The sequence below is a fragment of the Balaenoptera musculus genome, chromosome 9 (genome assembly GCF_009873245.2).
Source record: "Balaenoptera musculus isolate JJ_BM4_2016_0621 chromosome 9, mBalMus1.pri.v3, whole genome shotgun sequence".
NCBI lineage: Eukaryota > Metazoa > Chordata > Mammalia > Artiodactyla > Balaenopteridae > Balaenoptera > Balaenoptera musculus.
The window spans coordinates 48,316,982-48,329,314 of record NC_045793.1 but is presented as its reverse complement, the minus strand read 5'-3'; the positions used below and the strand labels follow the sequence as shown (position 1 = coordinate 48,329,314).

Below are 12,333 nucleotides of genomic sequence, written 5' to 3'. Positions count from 1 at the left end.
AATCAGGAAAAGAGAGTTGTTGGAAACAATGCAAAACTCATGGTAGAAGAAGCTATACCCAGTATGATTGCATAGGAATGAAAACTGACCAGGGACTCAAGTCTTCCTTTTAATGTTTACATGGAAAATAATTAATCTCCGTAAGAATATTTTCATTGAAATAAAGATAGAAAAAATGCTTTTTAAAGAAAATTTAGCTTCATGAAGTTTTTTTTCTAGAAAGATGTTTTTAAAGAAATTTATCAGTGTTATTATTCTGATTAAAATTTTATATTCTGATTAAATTTTATATTAAATGTGGCATCAAAAAGTCTTTGGAGTTGAAATGACAATTCAGTGATGTAAGAACAAAATGTCCTGCATTTCAAAAGCAGTGGCAACATCAAAACAGACCATGAACAGCAACTGTGACATTTGGAGAAAGGCAGAGAAAGACCCCAAAAGGAGCAGCAGGGTGGCCTTGACAGTGATGGACATGGGTTGTCACCAGCTAGTGGGAGAGAGAGGATTAGACCTTTGATCTAGACTGCAACACTTCTGAGTCGTACAAACACACACATCCCACTCTGAAGGCAGCTATCTATTCTACATTGCTTGCAAACTGAGCCCCTCCGGACATTAATGAAAAATATACTTCAGATCTTTCTTTGAAGATATCTTAGAGATAACTCAGTTCAAACCTTGTATTTTACAGATGAACAAACAGAGGCTCAGAAAAGCCTATGACTTCCCAGATGATATAACAAGGGAGGGTCCAAGTCTTAGAATGGCACAGATTGTGGAGGCCAGACCAACAAGGGGCAACAAATAGCACTCATTCTTCATCTGATCTCCGAAGGCTGGATGGAGCTGGTTGGTTTTCCTGGGCCTCCCTTGATGGAGAAACTGCTCCCCATCTCGGTACCTTGACACTCCCCTGCGAGAGCTGTCATTCCTTTAAGTGGACATTTTAGGGAACCATCCGGAGACAAGTCTACTTTGGTTTCGATTTTTAAATTAAGAGCTGTGGAGTTTGGCAGAGAGTGAGTTTTCTTTTTTGGCAGACACATACACATGCTTCTGTTTTGTGTGTCAAATGCTAAAAAGCCAAGTCCATGGTTGAGGCCCGTTTCTTTCATTATCAGATGCCTGACATCTGAACAGTATCCTTAATCCACAGAGAATGCCTTTGTGAACACCAGAGCTCCTTTCCCTCCTTCATCCCTGCCCCTCCCCCCAATCTCCACACACCACCCCCAATCCTATGCTGAGGCATTAGGGGAAGGAGCGCTGCCAGCATTGTAAAATCACCTACATAAAATGCAGATCCCTCGCCGCTGTGTGGTAAAACACTTCTATCACAAACATATGTGGGCCTCGCTTCTTTTGTTAGCCGGTTTTTGGCAGCCGGAGGAGTGCCATTTCATCTCTCAATGTGTTTTGCATTCACCAGAAGAGTCAGCGGGCTCAGTGTGATATTTGCCACAAGTTTCTGAGTGGTGGTCAATCCCTTTTCCCACGTCTACGGCCCAGGCTGCCCTGCAGCCCCAATCTCGCCTCCCAAGCTGGGCATTCCGTGCACAGCACCGAGCAGGACACGTGTGATGCCAGGCACTGGAGCGTTTCACAAGGAAGGTCCAGGGGACATAGAATAACAGGTGGCTGAGGCAGCCGTCAAAGGATCTGGAGGACGTGCCGAATGTGCCTGGTGGGATTCTCATCATAAAGCAGTGCAGCGGACAGGGGGTTAAGGACGTGCCCATTGCTCCCTGGCAGCTCGGCATGCACGTTTGCCCTTAATGGCCTGAACACTAATATTCCAACTTTCCTCTAAGGGAAAATCAAATATTTTCCCTGATCTTGACTTTTACCATTTATAATTTTCCTTTTTTCTGTGTATATTCTTATAAGTGATCCATGGTAACAATAATAATAGCAAATGTTTCCTATGAGTCAGGGACTGCTCTAAGTTAATTAGCTTATTGAATCCCCTCAATAATCCTATGAGGATACGATAGACTGAGTGGCTTAAACAACAGAAATTTCTCACAGTTTTGGCATCTGGGAAGTCCAAGATCAAGGTGCTAGCTGACTGGGTTTCTGGTGAGAGCTCTCTTCCTGGCTTGCAGATGGCTGCCTTCTTGCTGTGTCCTCACATGGCAGAGACAGAGTGGGGGCAAGCGATCTCTCTGCGGTCTCTTCGTAATCCCACAGAATCAGGGCCCTGCCCTTATGACCTCATTTAACCTTAATTACCTCCTTAGAGGCCATATCTCCAAATACAGACACATCCTAAGTTAGGTCTTCAACATCCTAAGTTAAGGAGACACAGTTCAGTCCATAACAGGTAGATATTATTACTACCCCTATTTTATAGGAGATGAAGTCATGGTATAGAGAGGTAAAAAACTTGCCCAAGGTCACATAGCTATTAAGTAGAAGATTAAGGAGGCAAACCATGGTCTTCCTGACTCAAATACTCTATTATAGTACTGAGGACACTGGAACACTCTATTATAGAATTGGAGGCCACTGGAACACTCTATTATAGTATTGGAGGCCACTGGAACACTCTATTATAGTATTGGAGGCCACTGGAACACTCTATTATAGTATTGGAGGCCATTGGAACACTCTATTATAGTATTAGAGGCCACTGGAACACTCTATTATAGTAGTGGAGGCCACTGGAACACTCTATTATATATTGAGGCCACTGGAACACTCTATTATAGTATTGAGACCACTATAATACCCTATTATAGTATTGAGACCACTATAATAGTCTATTATAGTATTAGAGGCCACTCTATAGTGGTCTCTAACCACTCTGTTACATAGTCTCTACATATGTTATAGGTATACGCATGTACAACACACATACACAAACACACATATCCATACAACCTAATACTGTAAACAGTTTTATTCAGTAACAATGATCATTCCTAAACTAGTCAGTAGTTGAGGTAAAAAAAATCTCCCCAACAGAAAGATGTCTACAAGCAAATTTTTCCTTGTGGGAGAAAAGAACTCAATTAAGAGTGTGTGTGTAGAGGGTCATGATACCAAAGAGGATAGCATGAATATACTAAGAATTTGTACTGGAAGGGATCTCAAACCAGAGCAAGAAGTTTAGAGCTCTGTCTATGGGATGTGATTAACTTTCTGAGTACAAACTCTACCCTGACCCACCAGGTCCCGTATGATGTGGCCACAGCCAATCCTCCATCTTTGCTTCCTCTCTTTCCCTATTCCTCCCTCAGATCCACTGGCCCTCCTTCCTTTCCTCAGACACATCCGGCTTATTTCTGCCCCTTGGCACATTTAGACATTCTCTGCATGGAAACGCTGGCCCACATCTGCACATGGAGACTGCTTCACGTCCTACTGTCTCACCTCTTCAGGGAGGCTTCTGGGATCCACCATCCAAAGTAGTCCCTGTACCAGCTCTTTCACATCACCCAGTTTTATTTTCTGGCATTATCTGATTTGTGAATGTCTATATTTGCTTATTTTCTGCCTTTATTTCTTCCCTCCTTTGAGTAAAATCTCCTTGATAGAATAGACTTTATTATCATATTCAGTCTGACCATCCAGTCAGTGAATGGGAGGATGCAGTCAGAAATAAAAGAATGTGGGCATTTCATTATTAAACTAATATTTCTTCATTTCTAGCCACAGGCAAAGTATTACTGTATTCTAATCATGGGAGGTAAGTTTAGAACCTCATGAGTATTGATAAATATCTTTTTTTTATACTGCCCCTAAGGAACGCATAACAAATGTCTTTCAAACATGTGAAAAGATTAAATAAACAAGTTTTTTTCCTGAGTGTTTCTCTTCTCTTCAATTTAGTTAACATTCTCCACCTTACTGGCAATTAAATATCAGGGGCAATCGGACAGACATAGGCACACAGGCTCTGGCAACAAACTGAATAAAGTTTGAATCCCAATGCTGTCATTGGATGATTCTGGATTAACTGTTTACCTTCTCAGAGTCTGTTTCCTCATATGCAAGTAAAATGGAAATTATATTATATAATTTTCAGAGGTTGCTCTGATAATATCCATGAAGTACCTATCACAACAGCTGGCACATATTTAGTGTTCAACAAACGAAAGCTATCTTTATCATTATTGAACTTAAATATAGGTAGATGAGCCCATCCCTTATAACTCTGATCTTTTATTTGTCTCTTCTCTTTCATTTATTTTGCACACAAAAAATCATAATCTATCTTTTGCCTGATTTATTTACATAATTTATGTAGATCAGTAGGACTACTGACACACATGATATTAGTTGGAAAATTAGCTTATAATTAATAATAATAATAACAGCAACAAAAGGAAACAACCTTATGTGGCCAACAAGAGGGTAATTAAGAAAATTAATTTTATCAATTCAATGGAGTATTACTTAAAAATAAGTTAAGAATCTATACTGTAACTTTGAAAATATGTATGATATAATGTTAAAAGAACAAAACAGCTAATTATTCTTGCCAAATTAAGAAACTGAATCTGATCAAGACTCTAGATATAAATCGTACTTTACAATAAATATGTGGATAAGAAAAACATGTTAAGTACCACTGAGGAAGCAATCAGCAAAATCAAAATGTGTAAAGTTGATCTAGTGTCTTCATGAACTAAATTAAGCAAAATAAAAATGTGAGGGTGGGTATAGACTAAGGGATGTGTTTGGATTACAATTCAAATGAATCAATCATCATAGATAAGTAAGTATATACTTATTGGAGGAAATATATTGGGGAAAACTGAGGGAAACCGAATAGCAGATTTGTATAATGTTAGATCACTACTGTTAATTTGTTCAGGTGTAAAACTGGAATTGGGTAGTACTTCAAAATAGTCACTGGAAGGGGCAGGGGGAGTATAGATAAAATAATATTGGCTACGTGTTGGTAATTGGTGAACCTGATAGATATATGGGGATACACTGAACTATTATTTTTACTTTTGTAAATATTTAAAACTTTTTAAAGTTTCAAAATCAATCAGTGTAATTCAGTAGATTAACAAAAAAAGGAAAACCACACGATGATCCTGATAGTTGCAAGAAAATTTATGGTATGAAAATTCTAACAAAGAAAAAAGTGGAAATCATGAATCTGCAAACTATTATGTACCAAACGCTGCAAAAAAAAAAAAAAAAAAAAAAAAAAAAAGAACAAAACAGCAAGTGCCACATCCTGTACTGGCAGAGACACTTGTTGCTCTCAATCCTCCTACTAAGAAAAACTAGAAAAGCTGGACAAAATACAGAACACACCCACTTGAAAATCCTGAGGATCACCCAAGGCAGCCAGGATATAAGGGGTGTATTAGTTTCCTATTGTTGCTGTAACAAACCACCACAAATTTAAGTGCCTTAAAACAACAATAATTTCTTATTTTATAATTCTGGAGGTCAGAAGTCAGAAATGGTCCCACTGGACTAAAGATGTTGGCTCAGCTAACTAAGATGTTGGCAAGGTTCCATTCCTTCTGGAGGCTCTAGGGGAGAATCTGTTTCTCTGTGATTTCTAGTTTCTAGAGGCTGCCTGCATTCCTTAGCTCACGGTCCTTCCTCTATCTTCAAAGCCAGCAACACTGCATCTTTGAAACCCTCTCTGACTCTGACTCACCTGCTTCCCTCATTCACTCATAAGGATCTTTGTGATTATACTGGCCCATCTGGATAATCCAGAATAATTTCCCCATCTCTAGGTCAGATGATTAACAACCTTATTTCCATATGTAGCCTTAATTCCTTCTTTCCATATGATACAACATATTGACAGGTTCCAGAGATTAGGGGGAAGGTCTCTTTGGGGGCCCATTATTCTGCCCACTACAAGGGGCCAGGCTTGCAAACTGAAGGAGAGGGCAACAAGCTGAGTGTGGCATTCTCTGGCCCTGGCCGCGTCAAAGCAGTAGTTGATTCAGCGGCCAAGAGGTTACAAAACCAAGCATAAAGTGGTAGTTAAGAGACTGGAAACTTGAATGGAGCTTTGGGAGACAAATACTGACGTTCATGCTCTGCCAAACGGTAGAGGCCCTGGTTAATGCCACAAACGTCAACTTAGGGCCACGGAAATAGGCCAGCTAAAGTACAGATTTAAAGTCACTCAGTTCCAGACTCGATAAAGGTGCTTGCCTCTATTCTAATTAATTGCCTGACAGAAGCAAAGCAAAATCTCTTTGAAGGTAAATATCATCAGCCAAAAACTCAAACTATCTCCATAATTTTACCTGTTCAATGTCTGACATTCAACTGAAAATTTCTAAGCATATCAGAAAAAAGTACCAAATTACCATATAAAAAGAGAATAAATAAATCTCATGAACACAAAGCTGAGCAAACATACCACACAGGAAAGAGTACATACTGAATATGTCCATTTATAAAAATTCAAAAACTTGCAAAAGTAATCTAGGCTATTAGAAGTCAGGACGGTGGTTACCTTGGGGAGGAGAGGAGTAGTGACTATGGGGTGGCGGGGGAGGGGCACTGGTTCTATTCTATTTCTTTATTTAGGTAACAGTTACAGGGGTATGTTCACTTTGTGAAAATTCATTTACCTGTATATTTGTGACTTGTTCACTTTTCCATATTATGTTATAACTCAGTAAGTTTTGTTTTAAGTAACAAAGTAGAATCAACCTTATATTACACGGTTAAAATTATGCAAAAACCTGAACCTGTGCACATATGAATCAATTAAAATGTAATTTCAGATGTTGAAATTGTTTAATTTTTTCTTTTTCTCTTTTTAAAAAAATTTGAATTGCTATATAACTTGTGTTACTTAAAAAGAGACAAACAACAAAATTAAGTCCAGATTATTTTCTGCACTCAAGAGCCTCCACTTGTCCAGGAATTTCAATATTTTGGAATCTGTCTTCAGAGTTAACTATTTATTGTGGTCCCCAACTCAATACCAGATTCAAGATCGCTCAAATTTACAAAAGCAGATGGGGCTGACAAGGCACTTTCCATCCTCTCTTGAGATCTCTCTGCATGTAAACAGACACTTCTTTCTGTCCTTCCCTGTCCCATTTTCAGACTTCATATATATACTGCCAGAACTGTTCCTGCTCTGAGTCATTTAGTTTGCCATTCCACCAGTAGTTAATTCTTTGGTATAATTTATCTCGATTTAGAAACTGTAACGTTATAACTTTTCCAAGTTAACCTTCACTTGAGCCCAGAAATATGTCTCTCAACTGTTTCCGTTGTCCAAGGTAGTTAACATTTTGTGTAATATTTAAATTTCTGTTAAATTTCATGTTATTTAATGGTTAGAATGACCGGGGTAGGGTAGGAAGGGTACCTTTTCACATTAGGATACCCGTAATTTCTGCTGGATCTATCATTTTTTTAAACATAAATGAGCAATTCAGGTGATAACCCAGTGACCCCTGATAAAATACTTTGTGATCTCTCATTTACAATCCCAAAGCAAAGTACTTTTAAAGTAGTATTCCTATGATTAATTTCTGTTTGGAGCATGGATTTGCCTAAAGGAAAACTCAAGCATTAGAAAGCTATTCTTCCAAATACTTGGAGGTACAGAATTGAGGTCCCAGTGTTGCCTCACATAAAAAATTGGGGAATAAAATCAAGTCTAGAAGAATAAATTTCTCCTCTTGAGACTAACTAAGCAAAACTAAGGGGCTTTCTTAATTTCTCCAGAAACTTTCTGGAGGTAAACAGTGTAATCATCGTGTAAACATTAAGGAAGACCTATTCATCTTCTAGGAGCTGAGACATGCAAACTGGAGGAGCAGTGGACAGGCTTGGCCAGAGTAACATCTGACCCCTAAAGGAGAGGTCACACTAGGGCATCAGATAGATTTTGTCCTCGGGCTCCATGTGTAATACGTGAATGTGATCATAGGTTTGCCAGAGGAGATTACATTGAACCTTCCTCATGTAATTTGTTCACGCTCTCTTTTGTTCCCAAAATAGACTAATTCTCTCATTAATGATTCACCTTTTGGGGTTGAGTATTATCTTTTTTTAATCTTTTTAATTGTCACCTTATCTCTTAAATCATACCTATACTTGTGTCTGTCAACTTTTGTCTTAAACATTGAGTATTTGTACTTTAATATGAACTCAGACCACCCTTCCCTGTGGAAAGGAGGGCAACAGAAGACACCTTTTGGTAGTTGTATGACTTTGCTTAAGGCTGACCATGTCTTACGGGTATTCAGGCTTTCATTTCAATCTCATCATCCCATTCTTACAACCTGCGTGCCGGGAAGCATTTTCATACCTGATAGAAGCTATCCACTTGCCGTACATAACCAGCCACTTCAGGATCAGATTTAAGGATCTTCCAAACTTTTCTTTCTGCCTTCTTATAATCCTGGGATCCTTTCCAGTTCATGGCCATCAAGGAGCGCTCTGTCAGGGGAGCGGCCACGATGATGTCCAGTTGGCCGTTGTAGATTAGAACCTGAAACGAAATTGAGCCGTGGGCAAATGCAGGATTCAGCAGGGGAAGCCAGTCAATGTATCTAGGTACAGATAGTGCACACAAGAGAGAAAAGGGAATGTTAGCGGCTCTGGGGCGCTGCTCAGAGACGCCAACCCAGGAACTCCGTAGGGTCACTTTCTTCCAGTTGGCTACATATACCAACAACCTGAAATAAACTCAAGCCTTGTCTCAACCACTGCATTCTTCCAAAAGTTTGATTCTTCATAGGAATCTGCATACATCTCTCTTGTTGCAAAAGCATTTGTGCTGTATTACCCAGCAACATAGGTTTTACTTGGATGTATGGCTATGTTAAGGAAGAAGACTGTGGTTACAGTTCGGTGGAGCTAAGGAATGGTACACACTAGGATTGTCATGAAGCCTGCATTTGATTATCTTCACTTTTCAGGCCCTGCAGCAGCTGGCAAGCTGGGCATTCCCTCGTGGCTGCTGTTAATCCATGTTGCTTTTCCCTCCTACATATCAGCGACAACTATAATTTTTTGAGGCAAACAGATAGATGCAGGTGCCTCAAATTTGTTATTTGTTGGAGGCAACCATGTCTGCTATGCCACTTCCAAAGACGTCCTTTCTTAAATATGATAGCCATTTGTCAAAAATGAGGAATGTCCTTCAAAATGCCTATGATACATTTTTTTTTTTAGCCAAGTTGATGGGTACCGTACGAGAAACTCTGAGGCAACTCTTGTCTTTTCTTCCCAAACAGCTTTCAAGATATTCAGATAATACGCAATGCTGCTGAAGTTGCGAAGCTACTGGGGACAGTGTGAATGGCATTACTCTTCAGGAAAGCAACCGTCACTTTTTAATGCAAAGACTTTATCATGTTGACACTTTGTCCCACTAATCCCAGTTTGTGGAATAAACTCTATGAAAATAAGCCCAAAGAAATTTAAAAAAAAACTATTTAACAATATTCACTGAAACTTTATAATGACAAATTTGAACACAGTCTAAAAGTTCCATATTAGTGAGTGGTTAAATAACCACGGTACAGAAATTCTATGGGATACTGCAAAGCCATTTAAACTGTTGGACTACAAAGTTGTCACCTCATTCTCCTTAAGTCCAGCCTCTTTCTCCTGAACTCAGGGAGATGGCTATCTTAAGCTTGTGTTCCTCATCCCATTTTTCATTCCAGAAGTGCACATTATGGGGCTCACTGCCTTTATTTCCCTGTTCTTTGGATCTGTGCTCTTTACTGCCTGTTGATAAAGTCTGAAAATTATTGCCTCATATACTATGTCCATCTTATATCTGTTTATAGTGTAAGTGCAAACTCAGTGGACGATAATGCCAGAAGAAGAATTCTGATTTAAAAAAAACTTGTTCATCATCAGCTTTCTCACAAAATAGTTGTGGTTCATTTATTCTCTGTAAATAAAAAAATTTTTTTTTCCTGGTAAAAATAAATAAGTAAATAAACTGTTGGACTAAACCACGAAGCAATGTGGAAAATGCTTATCACAGAATGTTAAGTATGAAAGCTGAATGCCAAATATATATCCCAATTATGATATATAAAATTGACATACTGATTTACATATATGGAATGAAACTTTAAAAAAAAGGAATAGAGTTGATTAATTTTGGTGGTGGAAATCTGAGTAATTTTCCCCTTTGTTTTCTACTCCCCTTAGGCTATTTTTTACACTTGTTGATTCTCATAAGGTATTGTCACTCCACCACCAACAAAGAGATTTTCTTCAACTCCATGCTACCTTTGATCTATTTGGAAGCTCTGGTTTGACTCAAGTGAAGACCTTCGGTTGAATCCTCAAACTGGATATAAAATGTTTCACTGCAATGTTTCCATCTCTGCCCTCCTGGTACAGGCTTCTTAAAAGGCTTATACATAATTAAAAAGCCCAGGACTTTTACACACTCCAAATCCTCAAGCAGCAGTGGGCCAGGATTCAGCCTAAGATGAAAGAGCCCTGGGCCTCACCTATAGGAACACAGGGTCTTTCATGTTACTCAGTCATCATCACCACCTCCACTCTCCTATGAAGAACGCCCCCCTTACAGAAAATCCTGACGGATTTAAAGCCTCTTTAAAAAACTCAACTATAGCAATAAAAATTTGCATTGTTTATAAAAAGAAATTGCCTCAAAGACCTTGAGTACTTATGGCCCATGCAAAACTCCTACAGCTGTTTTGCCAACAGTATGGAAACAATTACACATGATCTGTACCAGGAAACAAGGCTTAAATACTTCACCATTCTAGGAAGGCCTGATTATAGCTGATTAACAAAGATAATCATCTATAAAGTAATTCTTCTAGAATTCAGTGAAAAGATGCTGATTAACCAGCACACACACAAGTGTACGTAGCCATCTTTCTTCTTCGTGGCTACTCTATGAAGCTTGCATCTTTCTGAGTGTCATCAGGATATTGTCACCTTACTATCATCAGGATATTTTGAAACTGATTTGAATTTTCATCTTTGAGGGATGATAGCAAAATCCACAGGTTACAGCAAAAACAGGCTGATATGTACAGCATTAGGGTACACGTTTGTTGAAATGAATTGAAACGAAGCCCACCCCTGCCTGAGCCATTTCCCTTGTTTCTCAAGACATCATAAACAAGAATACTAACACTCCAGAATGAGGCAGCGAAGGGCTGGACTGCATAATTTTGCACATGTGATGTGCAGAAAGCCTACTTTTGGGGGCAAATGGAAATCCTTCCTTTGCAAAGCAAGGAAAACAATTTTAACTACTAAAGGGCACATAAGTCAAATGCAACAAAAAAAGAAATCAGATTAATGATCAAGCGAAGTGATTTCAGACCTGGCATTTAAGGCTGCCTTAAATATAAGAATTCCAGAGCTTCTATTTTAATCTAAATGTCACATTCACTCTCTTCAGCCCCCACAGGAATATCCCAGTTGGGTGCCTCCAGGGCTGGGTGAGTGGGTGAGATATCCCAGGATCCGGTGACAGTGAGCTGAGAAGCCAGGTGGGTGTAGCACAGGGCTGGGTGGTCCTGAAGCTGGAGGGCACGTGTTGGCCACCCACATCCTGAGAGACAGAGAAGTTCCAGGACAAGGCTTAAACCGCAACGGGTTGGCCACTTACGAAGGATCTGCACACATTCGCCCACTTCTTCCTGGTGGGGTGATCTGTCCCGGTTTGCCCTGGACGGAGGAGTTTCCCAGGATACAGGGCTTGCAGGCTAAAACTGGGACAGTCTGGGGCAAACCTTCCCCTGAGGCTTGCTGATATTTTAAGCAACAGGGTGTAAAGACAGAGAGGTGGAGACAGAAGTGAATGCAGCTTTTAGCTACGCTTCCCTTGTCAGGAGTGACTCTAACAAAACGAGGGGCAGGGAAAGCGCTGGTTGTAGTAGGTTCCCAGGGACACACCAGGCAGCACCCCTGAACAACCAGTGTCCTCACTTTCCTTTCTGGTCAGCTGTGAGGCCTCAGTTAAAGAGCAGAGGCACTCCTTTTAGAGAATTTTCTTTTCTTTTACTACTTAGAGGTCTGACTGGTTAGTCTGTTGAAATTGATGGTGATGCGAAGACATGGAAAAATACTTATTAAAAAAATCAATGAAAAACTATGATCCCACTGTTCATGCTCTATAATTACTATATTTTAAAAGGATGCTTCAAACTTGGGAAAAGAATACATCAAAATACTAGCAGTTAAGGTAGTCAAAATATGGGCGATTTGTTTTAACTTGGCTATTTTCTAAGTTTTTTGGGTATGTTGGGATGCTTCCATAATGAAAAAATAATAAAAAGAACAATAACACTAAGAGGTTGGACACCTCAATTTGGCAAATGATGGGTCTTTATTCGGGAATAATTTGTGCTAACTCAA

General features: G+C 39.4%; 1 protein-coding gene across 4 annotated transcripts in view; it reads right to left on the bottom strand.

The window, feature by feature from the left end:
- CPVL (carboxypeptidase vitellogenic like) overlaps positions 1–12,333 on the bottom strand; it is a 137,390-nt gene that overhangs the window by 43,721 nt on the left and 81,336 nt on the right. For all 4 annotated transcript variants that reach the window (XM_036863184.1, XM_036863182.1, XM_036863181.1 and 1 more), the window contains one exon: positions 8,273–8,455. In XM_036863184.1, the coding sequence (XP_036719079.1) occupies positions 8,273–8,455 (183 nt within the window). The remainder of the gene's footprint in view (positions 1–8,272; positions 8,456–12,333) is intronic.